At 47.2% G+C, this 19,545-nt stretch overlaps 1 protein-coding gene and 1 pseudogene across 1 annotated transcript in view; one reads left to right on the top strand and one right to left on the bottom strand.

Moving 5' to 3' along the window:
- Positions 1-19,545, bottom strand: part of LOC126426517 (uncharacterized) — a 433,256-nt gene that overhangs the window by 6,534 nt on the left and 407,177 nt on the right. Inside the window, exons 9-10 of the mRNA XM_050088422.1 lie at positions 12,727-13,016; positions 5,141-5,234 (exon numbers count right to left, since the gene is read on the bottom strand). Coding sequence (XP_049944379.1) covers positions 5,141-5,234; positions 12,727-13,016 — 384 coding nt within the window. The remainder of the gene's footprint in view (positions 1-5,140; positions 5,235-12,726; positions 13,017-19,545) is intronic.
- Positions 3,218-3,335, top strand: LOC126427461 (5S ribosomal RNA; annotated as a pseudogene).

Genomic DNA, 19,545 nt, shown 5'->3' with positions numbered 1-19,545 from the left:
CAGAAGTAAAGCTGTGAGGACGGGGCGTGAGTCGTGCTTGGGTAGCTCAGTTGGTAGAGCACTTGCCCGCGAAAGGCAAAGGTCCCGAGTTCGCGTCTCACTCCGACACACAGTTTTAATCTGCCAGGAAGTTTCATATCAGCGCACACTCTGCTGCAGAGTGAAAATCTCATTCTGAAGGTAGTGTTCGAGAGTGGTGCAGACTCCGTGAAGCCACAGACCCAAATTGTCAACACGGTACTGCACAAGCTGGTGGCAGCTTTGTAATCACATGGGGGCTGCATTCACATGGAATGGAAGGGGTCCTCTGGTACAATTAAACTGATCATTGACTGGAAATGGTTATGTTCAGCTACTTGGAGACCATTTGGAGCTATTTATGGACTTCAGGTTCCCAAACAAAAGTGTAATTTTTGTGGATGCTAATATGCCATGTGATTGGGCCACAATTGTTAGCAACTGGATTGGAGAACATTTTGGACAATTTGAGCAAATGATTTGGGCACCCAGATCGCCCAACATGAATCCCATTGAATATTTATGGGACATGATGCAGAGTTCAGTTCATGGACAAAATCCTGCTTCCGCAGCACTTACACAGTTAGTGTGGCTCAATATTTCCGCAGGAGCTATCTACAACTTGTCGAGTCCATGCCACGTCGGGTCACTGCACGAGGTTGGACAAAAGGAGGTCCACCACAATATTCACAGCTGTCCCATGAGATTTGTCACCTCAACATACGTTACGTGTGAATAAACAACTAGTTTCAAGTCTGAACAGGTGCTGAACACTGACTAATGTGGAAATGTTTATTATGCACAATGATGAGGTAGAGTATTGGGGCGAGAAGAACATAAAGACACTACTTCACTAAAAGTTGTTGGGACACAACCTGAGACATCGAGGGATAGTCAGTTCAGCTTTTCCAATGGAGGGTAGTGTGGTGGATAAAAATTGTAGAGAATGAGACCGAGGTTCGAATTCACTAAACAGATTGAAGTCGATGTAGGTCGCAATAGTTATGTGGAGATGAAGAGGCTTGCACAGGATAGACTAGAGTGGAGAGTTGCATCAAACCAGACAGCAGACCGAATGAGGGTGAGGGTGGCGAGATAGATTTGCAGTTCTGTGCATCATTTTTGCGGCTTACAGGTGACAATTAGAGAACTATACGAAGTAAAATAGTCATAACTTCTGAATAGTTTGCATTAGGGTTGGCTGCAGGGCTTGATGGGAATCACTATGCAATGGAGGGTTTGGTTTAGCGATGAAGCACACTTTCATATAGATGTCTACAACTACGTAATTACTCTGCTGTTCACAATAAAGTGCCTGGCAGAGGGTTCAATGAACCACCTTCAAGCTGTCTCTCTACCGTTCCACTCTCGAACGGCGCGGGGGAAAAACGAGCACTTAAATTTTTCTGCGCGAGCCCTGATTTCTCTTATTTTATCGTGATGATCATTTCTCCTTATGTAGGTGGGTGCCAACAGAATGTTTTTGCAATCAGATATTTCATGAGAAGATCCTGTCGCAACGAAAAACGCCTTTGTTTCAATGATTGCCACCCGAGTGTACGTATCATGTCTGTGACACTATCTCCCCTATTTCGCGGTAACACAAAACGAGCTGCCCTTCTTTGTACTTTTTCGATGTCATCCGTCAGTCCCACCTGATGCGGATCCCACACCGCACAGCAATACTCCAGAATAGAGCGGACAAGCGTGGTGTAAGCAGTCTCTTTACTAGACTGTTGCACCTTCTAAGTGTTCTGCCAATGAATCGCAGTCTTTGGTTTGTTCTACCCACAATATTACCTATGTGATTGCTCCAATTTAGGTTATTTGTAACTGTAATCCCTCAGTATTTAGTTGAATTTACAGCTCTCAGATTTGTGTGACTTACGCGTAATCGAAATTTAGCTGATTCCTTTTAGTACTTATGTAAATAACTTCGCATTTTCCTTTATTCAGGGTGAATTGTCACTTTTCGCACCATACAGATATCATATCTAAATCATTTCACAATTTTGCTCATCTGGCGACTTTACAAGACGGTAAATCACAGCAACATCTGCAAACAATCTAAGAGGCCTACTCAGATTGTCTCCTATGTCACTCACGTAGATCATGATCAATAGAGGGCCTGTAACACTTCCTTGGGGAACACCAGATATTACTTCTGTTTTACTCGATGACTTTCCATCTATTACTACGAACTGTGGCATTTCTGACAGGAAATCACGAATCCAATTGCTCAACTGAGTTGGTATTCCACAGATACGCAGCCAGACTGTGTGGCCGAGCGGTTCTAGGCGCTTAAGTCTGGAACCGCGCGACCACTGCGGTCGCAGGTACGAATCCTGCCTCGGGCATGGATGTGTGTGGTGTCCTTAGGTTAGTTAGGTTTAAGTAGTTCTAAGTTCTAGGGGACTGATGACCTCAGATGTTAAGTCCCATAGTGCTCAGAGCCATTTGAACCATTTGAACCACAGATACGCAGCTTGGTTAGAAGACTCTTGTGAGGAACGGTGTAGAAAGCCTCCTGGAAATCCAAAAATATGGGTTTCATCAATGAGCAAAACTGGTGCATCTGGGTGATTGAGAATCCGCATTCCATGATTGAGAAGCCTTTCCACCCTCAACGGCTGACTTTATGGTGTGCAATGTCCAGCCACATAATAATTGGTGTGATATTCCTGGATGGTACGGTCACTACCAAACGTACGTGAAGGTTTTCGGAGATGATTTCATCCCCATTATGCAATATGGTTCATCCAAGATGGAGCTCAACCTCATCAAAACAGGAGAGCGTTTCATGTTTCGGAGGAGCACTTTGGGAACAACATTCTGGCTCCGAAGTACCCAGAAGCCACTGGCACAGATTGGCTGCCATATTCTCCAGATCTAAACATGCGCGACTCTTTTTTGTGGGGCTATATTAAAGACAAGGTGTACAGTAATAACCCCAAAACCACTGCTGAACTGAAAAGAGCCATTTAGGAGGTCGTCGACAGCATTGATGTTCCGACACTTCAGTGGGTCGTCTGCGCAACATCATTGCCAATGAAGGCAGGCATATGGAACATATCATAACCAAAATCCAAATATCTGTAGTCACCTTTACATGTTGAATAAAGTGTGTGCACGCCATAGTTTGCAACTAATTTACGTTTTTTACATAGTTCAATAATTATCACCCTATATGTTAAACGTGGCCAGCGGCCTTGCCGCAGTGGTAACGCCGGTTCCCGTCAGATCACCGAAGTTAAGCGCTGTCGGGCTGGGCTAGCACTCGGATGGGTGACCATCCGGTCTGCCGAGCGCTGTTGGCAAGCGGGGTGCACTCAGCCCTTGTGAGGCAAACTGAGGAGCTACTCGACTGAGAAGTAGCGGCTCCGGTCTCGTGAACTGACATACGGCCGGGAGAGCGGTGAGCTGACTACATGCCCCTCTGTATCCGCATCCAGTGACGCCTGTGCGCTCAGGATGACACGGCGGCCGGTCGGTACCCTTGGACCTTCCAAGGCCTGTTCGGACGCAGTTTAGTTTTTATGTTAAATAAGGATTAGAGTTTAACATACTAAGATATGTTTCAATGTACGACTACCTACTAAACCAGATCTAGAATCTCTTAAAGTGTGCACATTTTGGAAGTTAAGGGCGCGAAAGAGTACACCACTGGACATTAAAACTGCTACACCAACAAGAAATGCAGATGATAAACGGGTATCCAGAGGACAAACATATTATACTAGAACTGACATGTGATTACATTTTCACGCAATTTAGGTGCATAGATCCTGAGAGCTCAGTACCCAGAACAACCGCCACTGGCCGTAATAACGACTTTGATACGGTTGGGGATTGAGTCAAATAGAGTTTGCATGGCGTGTACAGGTACAGCTGCCCATGCAGCTTCAACACGATACCACAGATCATCAAGAGTAGTGACTGGCTTATTGTGACGAGCCAGTTGCTCGGCCACCGTTGACCAGACGTTTTCATTTGGTGAGAGATCTGGAGAATGTACTGGCCACGGCAGCAGTCGAACATTTTCTGTATCCAGAAAGGCCCGTACAGGGCCTGCAACATGCGGTCGTGCGTTATCCTGCTGAAATGTAGGGTTTCGCAGGGATCGAATGAAGGGTAGAGCCATGGGTCGTAACACATCTGAAATGTAACGTCCACTGTTCACAGTGCCGTCAATGCAAACAAGAGGTGACCGAGACGTGTAATCAATGGTACCCCATACCATCACGCCGGGTGATATGCCAGTACGGCGTTGACGAATACACGCTTCCAATGTGCGTTCACCGCGATGTCGCCAAACACGGATGTGACCATCACGATGCTGTAAACAGAACCTGGATTCATCCGAAAAAATTATGTTTTGCCATTCGTGCACCCAGGTTCGTCGCCGAGTACACCATCGTAGGCGCTCCTGTCTGTGATGCAGCATCAAGGGTAACCGCAGCCACGGTCTCCGAGCTGATAGTCCGTGCTGCTGCAAACGTCGTCGAACTGTTCGTGCAGATGGTTGTTCATACGTCCCCATCTGTCGACTCAGGAATCGAAACGTGGCTGCACGATCCGTTACACCCATGTGGATAAGATGCCTTGCATCTCGACTGCTAGTGATACGAGGCCGTTGGGATCCAGCACGGCATTCCGTATTACCCTCCTGAACCCACCGATTCCATATTCTGCTAACAGTCTTTGGATCTCGACCAACACGAGCAGCAATGTCGCGATACGATAACTCGCAATCGCGATAGGTTACAATGCAACCTTTATCAAAGACGGAAACGTGATGGTACGCATTTCTCCTCCTTACACGAGGCATCACAACAACGTTTCACCAGGTAACGCTGGTCAACTGCTGTTCGTGTATGAGAAATCGGTTGGAAACTTTCCTCATGTCAGCACGTTGTGGGTGTCGCCACCGGCGCCAACCTCGTGTGAATGCTCTGAAAAGCTAATCATTTGCATATCACAGCATCTTCTTCCCGTCGGTTAAATTTTGCGTCCATAGCACGTCATCTTCGTGGTGTAGCAATTTTAATGGCCAGTAGTGTATTTCTTGGTGGGTCGGCTGTTTTGGGGGGTTGTCTGAAGCTGAGGTCACTGGTTCACTTACCGGCTGTATCTGCGTGTGGATGACCTTTCCGCCGCACTTGTAGGTCAGCACGAACGACCCAGGGGAGCTGCGGCTCTCTCGGACCAGGAACACCCTGAAACACCAACAACGGACGTCACAACATGGGACGGTGTGTTTGACACACTGGAGGGGTGGCCGTGAGAGGGAGGGGGGCGATATTCTGAAGCAGAGCAACACCGACTTGCTTGTACAGCTTTTTTTCAGATGGTGTACACAATACGTGAATGGCATTACGTAATCCCAATGTGGGGGTTCCAGTTCTACAGACCTGCAGCGCTACAAAACTACCACCGCGGTCTTTTGGGTGTTGGGAACACATGCTTAGCACGATGAACTAAAACCATGACTATTTTGAGGAAGGCGTTTTCAAGGAGACAGGCCTCATTGGAAGGTGAAGAGAAGATCCTTGTGCGGGTAGGCGCTAATTTGGGTTGGTATCTCTCCCACCCGCTGCGGCCTTGGAGCTAACGACTTCCAGCAGCAGCCTTAATACGATTCTGAATGCGCCGGACCCCCGGGCGCTATTAAAGTGGCTGACCACCATTAGCGGGCGCCCCTCGCATCCGGATTTCCCCAGACTTTAGGGAGTCTGCCTTATCACACTGACAGAAGTCACGAGTCCCAAATGTCGAATGGTCTGTGGCCTCCAGTTTTAAATTATCGCTCTCAGCGCGGTTCGACCCTGGCGTAACTGAAAATTTAGTACTACGCGCTCCTCGGCAATGCCTTTAACACCTGCTTCAGGGGCGATGGAGACGCTTCTGTGGCATTCTCGACGAAATTATTTGATTGCCCACCATACAGTCCGGACTTGGCTCATTCCGATGTTCATCTCTGCTCAGATGAACCGATGTCTACGAGGACAACATTTTGGCGCAGACAACAAGCTGCAGACCAGTGGAGAGAATTGGCGGAAAGCACAGGAGGTTGCCTTTTAAGACGAGGGTGTTAGAAAGTTGGTACGGCCAGTATAACACTATCATATTTAACTTCATCGCAGATTAAAACTGTGTGCCGGACCGAGACTCGAACTCGGGACCTTTGCCTTTCGCGGGCAAGTGCTCTACCAACTGAGCTACCCAAGCACGACTCACGCCCCGTTCGTACTGCTTTACTTCTGCCAGTACCTCCTTCGCAGGAGAGTTTCTGTAAAGTTTCGAAAGTAGGAGACGAGGTACTGGAAGAAGTAAAGCTGTGAGGACGTGGCGTGAGTCGTGCTTGGGTAGCTCAGTTGGTAGAGCACTTGCCCGCGAAAGGCAGTCCCGAGTTCGAGTCTCGGTGCTTCACATAGTTTTAATATGCCAGGAAGTTTCATTAATAGCGCACACTCCGCTGCAGAGTGAAAATCTCATTCTGGAAACTATCATATTTCTTTGTCAAAGTTGATATGTCAAACATTTATGTCGAAGAAATTTGATACTGTGATAGGGAACTTTGTCAAGTCTCGCTTTTGGTCAAACAAACATGACCAAATCTAGGACCTCGCCGTAGATTTGATCAGGAAAGTCGTTCATCTTCTGTTCACTGCAATGTGAAATATTACCGCGTGGAGTGCTGGCATCGCTACAACTATTTGACGTCTGTAGTGTGTTTGTTTGAAATTCGCTACAGATACTGGCCAAATATGTGAAGAAATGTGTGAATTATTTCAAATACAATGAAGCGCCAAAGTAACTGGTATAGGCATGCGTAGTCAAATAAACAGATGTGTAAACAGGGAGAATACGGCGCTGCGATCGGGAACGCCTATAAAGACAACAAGAGTCTGGCTCAGTTATTAGATCGGTTACTGCTGCTACAATGGCAGGTTATAATGATTTAAGAGGGTTTGAACGTGGTGTTAATAGTCGGCGTAAGAGCGATGGGACACACCATCTCCGAGGTAGCGGTGAAGTGGGGATATTCCGTAGGCCGGTATTACACTATCAAATTTCTTTGTCAAAGATTTGATCAAAGATGTGATCCAATATTCCGTCCAATATATTTGACAAAGATCTTTGACGTAGCGCTAGAAGGGGTATTACACTGTCATCAAATTTTTCGTCAAAGTTCAAGATGGCTGACAACAACTTGTTATTTAACCGCAGCAGTTGTACGTTCTCCAATTGCATTGTGTGCACATGCGGAAAAGAAGTGGGGGGAAAAAATGGAACCATACATACGAGGTTGACAGTCTTAAAAGTCCTGGGATTACAACTTGATAATAAATTCAGTTGGGAGGAGCACACCACAGAACTGCAGAAAGGCCGTAACAAATCTGTATTTGCAATTCGAGTGTTAGCAGACATAGGCAACATAAAAATGAAAAAGCTTGCATACTTTGCCTACTTTCATTCCATAATGTCATATGGGATAATATTTTGGGGTAAATCTTGAAGTCAAACAAAAGTTTTCAAGGTCCAAAAGCGTGTAATACGTATTATTTGTGGAGTAAATTCACGGACGTCCTGTAGAAACCTCTTCAAAGAACTGGGTATACTAACTACTGCCTCTCAGTATATTTACTCCTTAATGAAATTTGTCCTAAATAATATATCTCTTTTTCCAACAAACAACTCAGTTCATACATACAATACCAGGAACAAAAATGATCTGCACAAGGACTTAAAAGCACTTACTTTAGTTCAAAAAGGGGTCCACTACTCAGGAACACTCATCTCCAATAATTTGCCAGCAAACATAAAAAATTTAGTTACAAATAAAGATCAGTTTAAAAGGAGCCTGAAAGACTTACTACTGGCCAACTCCTTCAACTCCATTGGCGAAATTTTTATAGAAACAAATGATGTATTGTATTTATTCATACTATTAGTATTGTTATTTCAGCTTAAAAAAAATCGACATGTTCCACATCCATAAGGATCTCCTCAGCACGGATCTATGGAACGAAAAACTAACCTAATCTGGGTGAAGCCGTGGGTTTTACGACGACACGATAAAAGCATTCAACAAAACTTGTTACGTGAGCTTACAGTGGAAGACGTCAAGTCGTACATCAGTTACTTAAGAATGGATGAGCATACATTTCTGTATGTGCTCTGTGAAGTGTATCCTCATATCACAAAGCACAATATTCACTTAAGAACTGCTACATCTTCTGAAGACAGGCTCACTGTAACACGCCGATTCCTTGCTACAGGAGAGGGTTAGGTTAGGTTAGGTTAGGTTAGGTTAGGTTAGGTCTCCAATCTTCGTAATCTATTTTTGTATTCAGGGTGCCTCACGTTGTAAAGCGCCTCATCAGCTTCAGACATCTCTATTAATTTTGTAGTTGTCGGCACACACCAATTGTATTTACCAGCAATGTTTATAAAAACACTACAGACGACAGAACGCTGCAGCGATGCTAGCGGTCCATGTGGTAACATGTCACATTGCAGTGAACAGAAGACAAGCGGTTTCTTTGATCAAATATACAGCGAGGCCCTGGATTTGATCAAATATTGGACGACATTTGACAAAGTCCCTATTACACTATCAAATATCTTTGACAAAGATATTGGACAAAGATATTGGACAAAGAAATTGGACAAAGAAATTTGATAGTGTAATACCGGCCGTAAGAACATTTCACGAGTCCACCGTGAATATCAGGAATCTGGTGAAACATCAAATATCCGACATCGCTGCGGACGGAAAAAGATCCTACGACTGAAGAGAATCGTTCAACGGGACAGAAGTGCTACCTTTCCACATATTGCTGCAGATTTCAATGCTGGACCATCAACAAGTGTCAGCGTGCGAACATTACACGAAACATCTTCGATATGGGCTTTCGGAGCCGAAGGCTCACTCGTGTACCCTTCATGATTGGACGACACAAAGCTTTACGCCTCACCTGGTACCCACAACACCGACAATGGACTGTTGATGATTGGAAACATGTTGCCTGGCCGGACGACTTTCGCTTCAAACTGCATAGAGCGGATGGACGTGTACGGATATGGAGACAACCTCATGAATCCATTGGACCCTGCATGCCAGTAGGGGCTGTTCAACCTGGTGGAGACTCTGTAATGTTGTGGGACGTGTGCAGGTGGAGTGATATGGGACCCCTGGTATGTCTAGATATGACTGTCACAGGTGACACGTACGTAAGCTTCCTGTCTCATCACCTGCATCCATTCGTGTCCACTGATCATCCCGACGGACTCGGGCAATTCCAGCAGGACAATGCGACACCACATACGTCCATAATTGCTACAGAGTTTAAACACTTCCGCTGCCCACCAGCCTCCCCAGACATAAACATTATTGAGCATATCTGGGGAACCTGGCAACATGCTGTTCAGAAGAGATCTCCACCCCCTTCGCACTCTTACACATTTATGGACAGCCCTGCAGGATTCATGGTGTCAATTCCCTCGAGCACTACTTCGCACATTAGTCGAGTCCATGTCACGCCGTGCTCGCAGGGGCCCTACACGATATTAGGCCGGTGTACCAGTTCATTTGGCTCTTCAGTGTATATACAGGGTGAGTCACCTAACGTTACCGCTGGATATATTTCGTAAACCACATCAAATACTGACGAACCGATTCCACAGACCGAACGTGAGGAGAGGGGCTAGTGTAATTGGTTAATACAAACCATACAAAAATGCACGGAAGTATGATTTTTAACAAAAACCTACGTTTTTTTAAATGGAACCCCGTTAGTTTTGTTAACACATCTGAACGTATAAACAAATACGTAATCGGTGCCGTTTGTTGCATTGTAAAATGTTAATTACATCCGGAGATATTGTAACCTAAAGTTGACGCTTGAAACCTCCGACGTTCAGTTGCGTGTTGTAACAAACACTTCATTGCAGGGGCCCAAACAGCTGCAACATACATCGCGTTTCTACAGAATGATCTGCCAACGTTGCTCGAAAATGTCCCACTGGAAACGCGTCGACGTATGTGGTATCAGCATGATGGTGCACCTGCACATTCCGCAATTAACACTAGGCTGACCCTTGACAGGATGTTCGACGGGCGTTTCATAGGACGTGGAGGACGCATAAATTGGCCAGCCCGTTCTCCTGATCTTACACCTCTGGACTTCTTTCTGTGGGGTACGTTAAAGGAGAATGTGTACCGTGATGTGCCTACAACCCCAGAGGATATGAAACAACGTATTGTGGCAGCCTGCGGCGACATTACACCAGATGTACTGCGGCGTGTACGACATTCATTACGCCAGAGATTGCAATTGTGTGCAGCAAATGATGGCCACCACATTGAACATCTATTGGCCTGACATGTCGGGACACACTCTATTCCATTCCGTAATTGAAGACGGAAACCGCGTGTGTACGTGTACCTCACCCCTCATGGTAATGTACATGTGCGTCAGTGAAAAAGACCAATAAAAAGGTGTTAGCATGTGGACGTAATGTGCTGTTCCAGTCTCTTCTGTACCTAAGGTCCATCACAGTTCCCTTTGTATCCCTACGTAATTCGGTGCTCTCCGATACACACGATCGAACAGCGGAGGAGTGGTACTCAAGCGTCAACTTTAGGTTACAATATCTCCGGATGTAATTAACATTTTACAATGCAACAAACGGCATTGATTACGTATTTGTTTATATTTTCAGATATGCTAACAAAACTAACGGGGTTCCATTTAAAAAAACGTAGGTTTGTGTTAAAAAACATACTTCCGTGCATTTTTTTATGGTTTGTATTAACCAATTACACTAGCCCCTCTCCTCACGTTCGGTCTGTGGAATCGGTTCGTCAGTATTTGATGTGGTTTACGAAATATATCCAGCGGTAATGTTAGGTGACTCACCCTGTATATGAAATACGTGAGGCATATGCATACGTGGGCCACGGGTAAAAAGCTCGTCCTAAACCCCTAAATCGGTTTCAACCAAATTCGGTACACATACAGGGTGTCCATAAATTATCTTTACAACTTAAGATTTCAATAACTGTAAAACTATACTAGAGATTGACAAATGGTTCTCAGCATGTATAACTCAAAGTTTTTCTTACCTTCCACGTGACGCAATTTTGACGTAAAACTTGATTTGAACACCTTACAAAATTTTGACGCCAGAGGAGGAAGCTCGGAGTGTGACCTGCCATGATCCAGTGACCTCACATCACTAGAGTTCGCCCTGTGGGGTTTTATGAAGGATCTGGTGTACTGAACCAAGGTTAGAGACCTACAGGACTCGAAGGCACACTATCGCAATGCAGTTGAACATGTCAGCTCCGAGATCTGGAATCGTACGTGGAGAGAAATGGAATGGGGACCAGACATTACCCGTGCCACTAAGGGTGCACAAATCGATGTGTGTGAATGAGCAAACAAAAGTTTGTGAGTTATCACATCATGAAAAACTATTGTTAATGTCTAGATGAGTTACAATGTTGTTAAAGCTTTAACTTATAAAGATATATGGAAGGAAATACTGTGGGTGTAAGAACCTGCAACTTGCTATTGCGTGGAGGTGATAATGTGGAGAGAGAAGGAGGTAGGAAGAGGCAATGGCAGAGACAGGGGGAGGGGGAGACGGACAGAGGGGGAGGGATATAGACAGAGGGGGGAGGGAGATAGACAGACGGGGGAGGGAGATAACCAGATGGGGGAGGGAGACAGACAGAGGGGGGAGGGAGACAGACAGAGGGGGGAGGGAGACAGACAGAGGGGGGAGGGAGACAGACAGAGGGGGGAGGGGGATAGACAGATGGGGGAGGGAGACAGACAGACAAGGGAGACAGACAGATGAAGGAGGGAGACAGACGGGGGAGGGAGACAGACAGGTGGGGGACGGAGAGGGGGGAGGGAGACAGACAGAGGGGGGAGGGAGGTAGACAGACGGGGGAGGTAGACAGGCGGGGGAGGGAGACAGGCGGGGGAGGGAGACAGACAGAGGGGGGAGGGAGACAGACACGCGGGGGATGGATATGGACAGATGGGGGTGGGAGATAGACAGAGGGGGGAGGGAGGTAGACAGAGGAGGGAGGGAGGTAGGGAGGGAGGTAGACAGGTGGGGGAGGGAGGTAGACAGGCGGGGGAGGGAGATAGACAGGTGGGGGATGGAGATAGACAGGTGGGGGATGGAGATAGACAGGCAGGGGAGAGAGACATACAGACGGGGGAGAGAGACAAACAGACGGGGGAGAGAGAGGGAGACAGAGGGGGGAGGGAGATAGAAATAGGGGGGAAGGAGATAGAAAGAGGGGGGAGTGAGATAGAGGGGGGTTGGACAGAAGGGGAGATGGACAGTAGGGGATGGGAGATGGACAGAAGGGGATAAGAGATGGATGGGGGGGATGGGGGATGGATAGGGGGTGGAAGACGGACAGGACGTGGGATATGGACGGGGGATGGGACATGGACAGAGGGTGGGACACGGACAGCGGGTGGGAGATGGTCATGGGGGGGGGAGGGGGGAAGTGACAGACCGGGTACTCAGCTCGTATTGTAGTAAATGGTAAACCTATACCCCTAATGCGCCTCTTACCCCGGCGTTGACGCGGCCTGCGACAGACAGGGGGACAGGTACGGGATGCGAGGAGGTTTCGGAGGGAGAGAGCAGTGTTCATCGTGAGGAGCGACTCACCCGTCGACGGAGCCGTGCCGGTGGACGAGCTGCGCGGCCTGCTCGCGCGTCATGCCGGCGTGGAACCAGGGCTGCGCCACGTGCACACCGGCCGCCAGCCCGGTGGCGGGCGCGGGGGTGGCGCCGGGGGCGGCGGGGGCGGCGCCGGGGGCGGACGGCCTGGGCGGCCGCCAGCGCCGCTTCCACGAGTAGCCCTCCGCGGCTGCGATGGCGCGCGCCTCCTGCGGGTCGTCCACGATGCGCCCCACGCTGCCCGTGAAGTCCATGGCCACGCGAGACCGCACGCTCTCCTGTACACGTCAACAACATCGCCACTTAGCACTCACCGGTCACCACTCAGTATAAGGACTCTACACACATAACAATTTATCGGGACCAATTTATAGGCCGTCCTACTAACTGGACGAGTGGAGGGGCTTCCCGACCAATTTTGCGTGACCAATTTATCGGCCGTCCTACAAACTGGACGAGTGGAGGGGCTCTCCGACCAATTTTGCTTGACCAATTTATCCTGACCAATTTATCGGCCATCCTACAAACTGGACAAGTGGAGAGGCTTACCGTCCAATTTTGCTTGACCAATTTATCAGGACCAATTCATAGGCCGTCCTACTAACTGGACGAGTGGAGGGGCTTCCCGACCAATTTTGCTTGACCAATTTATCGGGACCAATTTATCAGCCGTTCTACAAACTGGACGAGTGGAGAGGCTTACCGTCCAATTTTGCTTGACCAATTTAACGGGACCAATTTATAGGCCGTGCTACAAACTGGACGAGTGGAGAGGCTTACCAACCAATTTTGCTTGACCACTTTATCGGGACCAATTTATCAGCCGTCCTACAAACTGGACGAGTGGAGAGGCTTACCGTCCAATTTTGCTTGACCAATTTATTGGGACCAATTTATAGGCCGTCCTACAAACTGGACGAGTGGAGAGGCTTACCAACCAATTTTGCTTGACCAATTTATCGGGACCAATTTATAGGTCGTCCTACAAACTGGATGAGTGGATAGGCTTACCAACCAATTTTGCTTGACCAATTTATCGGGACCAATTTATAGGCCGTCCTACAAACTGGACGAGTGGAGAGGCTTACCAACCAATTTTGCTTGACCAATTTATCGAAACCAATTTATCGGCCGTCCTACAAACTGGACGAGTGGAGAGGCTTACCGACCAATTTTGCTTGACCAATTTATCGGGACCAATTTATAGGCCGTCCTACAAACTGGACGAGTGGAGAGGCTTACCAACCAATTTTGCTTGACCAATTTATCGGGACCAATTTATCAGCCGTCCTATAAAACTGGACGAGTGGAGAGGCTTACCGACCAATTTTGCTTGACCAATTTATCGGGACCAATTTATCAGCCGTCCTACAAACTGGACGAGTGGAGAGGCTTACCAACCAATTTTGCTTGACCAATTTATCGGGACCAATTTATCAGCCGTTCTACAAACTGGACAAGTGGAGAGGCTTACCGTCCAATTTTGCTTGACCAATTTATCGGGACCAATTTATCAGCCGTTCTACAAACTGGACAAGTGGAGAGGCTTACCGTCCAATTTTGCTTGACCAATTTATCGGGACCAATTTATAGGCTGTCCTACTAACTAGACGAGTGGAGGGGCTCTCCGACCAATTTTGCTTGACCAATTTATCCTGACCAATTTATCGGCCATCCTACAAACTGGACAAGTGGAGGGGCTTCCCGACCAATTTTGCTTGACCAATTTATCGGGACCAATTTATCGGCTGCCCTACAAACTGGACGAGTGGAGGAGCTTACCGACCAGTTTTGCTTGACCAATTTATCGGGACCAATTTATCGGCTGTCCTACAAACTGGACGAGTGGAGGAGCTTACCGACCAGTTTTGCTTGTCGGACGGTTGGTCTGATGTCGACAGAACCGACTGTCTGTGCGTGTCCGACCAACTTCCCGAATGACGATCGTCTGCTGTCTGCCAGCGCAAAAATACACACTGTTTCAAATGGCTAGCGTGGCAGATAACGAAACAGGCACAGATGTCATGACCAGAGTTTCTAGAGAGCTATCTTCTGTTCCTTTCGTCGCTATTATTTATTACGACTATCTATGCTACAAAGGCTATTAAAGTTTACTTGAAAACCGTTTGTTCCATTTCTTTTTATTTTTTGCATTACCTTGATATACAGGGCGAGTGAAAAATCCTTGGACACCTTCGTAGGTTGGAAGATTAAAGGGAAAATTGAAATGTGATGATGGGAACACAGGTTTGATGCGGGGCCGCAACTTTTAGAGTGAATATCATTCATGGCCGCCATCTTGAAATCCGCCATTTTGGATTCACGTCATTTTTTTTTTTAATGGGAAGGGGGGTGTATGGCACATCAAATAACACTCCCTTGACCTCTGGAATTGAGTGGCGTAATTTATTTTTGTCTATCTTGTACAGTTTAGAAGTTATTGATGTTCAAATTTACCTTGATACCGACTCGTGTCTCAGGATGGGCAACACGTAGAAAATGTGTTGTAGCAGTCGGTATGAAGGTAATTTCCCAAATTTGAACTTTAATAACCTCTAAACGGTACACGATAGACAAAAACAAATTACACCACTAAAATCCAGAGCTCAAGCGAGTGTTATTTGATGTGTCATACACCTCCTCTGCCATTTAAAAAAAATGAATCCAAAATGGGGGATTTGAAGATGGCACCTATGTTCCCATCATCACAATTCAATTTTCCCTTTAATCTTCCAACTTACGAAGGACTTTTGACTAGTCCTGTATTTCTTCGGACATATTGCATGTTCCAGGAGCCATGTTGGACAATAATTGTCGGGATACAACTGCACTAAACTTGAAGTCTTCTTAACTTCCGGCATCTACATCTACATATATACTCCGCTAGCCACCAAGCGGTGTGTGGCTGAGGGCACAATTCGCGCCAAAGTCATATTTCCCCCACTCTGTTCCACTCGTGAATCGCGCGAGGGTAAAACGACTAACGCCTCAGTACCAGCTCTAATTTCCCTTATCTTTGAATGGTGATCATTGCGCGAGCTGAAAGTTGGTGGTAATAATATATGCTCTACATCCTCGGCGAAGATCGGATTTTGGAATTTAGTGAGCAGCCCCTTCCGTTTAGCGCGTCGTCTATCTGCAAGTGTGTTCCACTTCATAGAATAAAGTATCGCTCTCGCGATGGCTAAATGTACCAATCACGAATCTTGCCGCTCTTCTTTGGACCTTGTCAATCTCTTGAATCAGACCAAACTGGTAAGTGTCCCATACAGACAAACAATACTCTAAAAGTGGACGAACCAACGCACTGTAAGTAGTTTCCTTTGTTGAAGGACTGCATCGCTTCAGGATTCTACGAATAAACCGCTATCTAGAGTTCGCCTTACCCGTTACTTGTGTAATCTGATCGTTCCATCTGGGATCATTTCGAATAGTCACACCCAAATACTTGACGGATGTTACCGCTGGCATTTATTTTGTACTCGTACTTAATGAGGATTTTCGCCTTGTTACACGCAGTAGGTTACACTTACTAATACTGAGAAATAACTGCCAGCCATTACACCACGCATTTATTTTCTGCAGATCCTCATTGATTTGTTCACAACTTTCGTGTCATACTGCTTTCCTGTAGACTACAACATCATCGGAAAACAGTCTAATGCCGCTGTCAATACCATCAACCACATCGTTTATGTAAATCGTAAGAAGCAGCGGACCTCTTACGCTGCCCTGGGGCACACCTGATGTTACGCTTGTTTCTGTTGAAGTCTCCCCATTCAGGACGACATACTGGTCTCTGTTAGAAAACTTTCTATCCAACGGCATATGTCATCGGACAGACCGTAGGCGCGCACTTTTTGGAGCAAGCGACTGGGCGGAACTGAGTCGAACGCCTTTCGAAAGTCGAGGAATATGGCTTCAACCTGGGAGTCACACCCAGCTACTTTCTCCCAGGAGCGCTAGTTCTGCAAGTTTCACAGAAGTTTGGAAGGTGGGAGACGACGTACTGGCGGAAGTAAAATCGTGAGGAGGGGTCGCGATTTGTGGTTGGGTGGCTCGGATGGTAGAGCACTTGTCCACGAAAGGCAAAGGTCCCGGGTTCGAGTCTCAGCCCGGCACACACTTTTAATCTGCCAGGAAGTTTCACACAGCACCTTGTCCAAAAGGTCATGTCCATATACTTGTACATTTTCCTCACAGATACTTGTTACATGATACAAATATGCTACACCTATCATATATCATGTAACAAGCATCTGTGAGGAATACGTATATAGACATGGCCTTTTGGACAAGATGCTATGTGTTTTTTTACATATTTTAGCGATGATAAACGTTTATAATGTGCTGAGTTTTATCCACGTGACATCCTGTGCATGAGGCCCAGCGTAAACTGGACATGTTTTACTACAAAAGCCGGCCGGTGTGGCCGTGCGGTTCTAGGCGCTTCAGTCTGGAACCGCGTGACCGCTACGGTCGCAGGTTCGAATCCTGCCTCAGGCATGAATGTGTGTGATGTCCTTAGGTTAGTGAGGTTTAAGTAGTTCTAGTTCTAGGGGACTGATGACCACAGACGTTAAGTCCCATAGTTCACAGAGCCATTTGAACCATTTTACTACAAAAATGTCTAACAGCTGAAAATGGCAGCTAAGGCTGTTGAAACCGGTTGTCTTGATTAAAAAATGTATTGTATGTAGTCTTGGCTTTTGAATGGTTTTTAACAACTAAAACAGATCACTCTTCAATATTTTCATAATGAGAAAATTGAACGAAAAATTCGCACAGAGCGTGCGTTGTAGGGACAGAGGAGGGGAGTGTATCGAGAGTAACAATAAATAAATTTTATTTTTTTTTTAATTTGAGGTAAGTTCCTATGGGACCAAACTGCTGAGGTCAGCGGTCCCTAGGCTTACGCACTACTTAATCAAACTTAAAGAAGCTTACGCTAACACACACACCCATGCCCGAGGGAGGACTGGAACCTCCGACGGGGGGAGCCGCTCGAATCGTGGCAAGGCGCCTCAGACCGCACGGCTGCCCCAAGCGGCAAACTAAACACGCTACTGGCCATTAAAACTGCTACACCAAGAAGAAATGCAGATGATAAACGGGTATTCATCTCTCGCCGTAATAACGGCCTTGATACGACTGGGCATTGAGTCAAACAGAGCTCGGATGGCGTGTACAGGTGTAGCTGACCACACAGCTTCAACACGATACCACAGTTCACCAAGAGTAGAGACTGGCGTATTGTGACGAGCCAGTTCCTCGGCCGCCATTGACCAGACGTTTTCAATTGTCGAGAGATCTCGAGAATGTGCTGGCCAGGGCAGCAGTCGAACATTTTCTGTATCCAGAAAGGCCCGTACAGGACCTGCAACATGGGGTCGTGCATTATCCTGCTGAAATGTAGGGTATCGCAGGGATCGATGAAGGGTAGAGCCACGGGTCGTAACACATCTGAAATGTAACGTCCACTGTTCAAAGTGCCGTCAATGCGAACAAGAGGTGACCGAGACGTGTAACCAATGGCACCCCATACCACCACGCCGGGTGATATGCCAGTATGGCTATGACGAATACACGCTCCCAATGTGCGTTCACCGCGATGTCGCCAAACACGGATACGACCGTCATGAAGCTGTAAACAGAACATGGATTCATCCGAAAAAATGAAGTTTTGCGATCCGTGCAGCCAGGTTCGTCGTTGAGTACACCATCGCCGGCGCTCCTGTCTGAGATGCAGCGTCGAGGGTAACCGTAGCCACGGTCTCCGAGCTGATAGTCCGTGTTGCTGCAAACGTCGTCGAACTGTTCGTGCAGATGGTTGTTGTCTTGCAAACGTACCCATCTGTTGACTCAGGGATCGAGACGTGGCTGCACGATCCGTTACAGGCATGCGGATAACATGCCTGTCATCTCGACTGCTAGTGATACGAGGCCGTTGGGATCCAGCACGACGTTCCGTATTACCCTCCTGAACCCACCGATTCCATATTCTGCTAACAGTCACTGGATCTCGACCAACGCGAGCAGCAATGTCGCGATACGATAAACCGCAATCGCGATGGGCTACAACCCGACCTTTATCAAAGTCGGAAACGTGACGGTACGCATTTCTCCTCCTTACACGAGGCATCACAACAACGTTTCACCAGGTAACGCCGGTGAACTGCTGTTTGTGTATGAGAAATCGGTTGGAAACTTTCCTCGTGTCAGCACGTTGTAGGTGTCGCCACCGGCGCCAACCTTGTGGAAATGCTCTGAGAAGCTAATCATTTGCATACCACAGCATCTTCTTACTGTCGGTTAAATTTCGCGTCTGCAGAACGCCATCTTCGTGGTGTAGCAATTTTAATGGCCAGTAGTGTATGACGTGTGCTTTTAAAATAAAATGTTTTACAGCATTCTTCCCGTTATTTTATAGCCACAGCTCGTATCTGAGGCAGAGAGAAAGGGAGCAAGCGGAATTACGTGCGACAGTGAGTCGTGCGTGCACGCACACAGCAGTCGTCGTCGGCACAGGGCGTTTCACAAGCCGACGCTCTCCGCTCCCCGCGGCCTTCAACAGGTGTTTCGACAGCGCTTCGTCATCGTCAGTGAAGTTTCTCCACACGCAGCAGCAGCACGGCGGCAAGGGGCTCCTCGCACGCACGCACGCACGCCCCTTCACTTTAATCCTCCGGCCCCGAGTAAAATTTCCACCGTGTATACTTCACAACACAAGCTGACATAATAGGAGCGCTAAGGTCTAACGTTCCAGCAGCACACACTACAAGATGCATTTGTGTACAGCAAAGTATC

The sequence above is a fragment of the Schistocerca serialis genome, chromosome 11 (genome assembly GCF_023864345.2).
Source record: "Schistocerca serialis cubense isolate TAMUIC-IGC-003099 chromosome 11, iqSchSeri2.2, whole genome shotgun sequence".
Classification (NCBI taxonomy): Eukaryota; Metazoa; Arthropoda; class Insecta; order Orthoptera; family Acrididae; genus Schistocerca; species Schistocerca serialis.
Note: the sequence above shows the minus strand (reverse complement) of the source record. Positions and strands in the feature narration are given on the sequence as shown.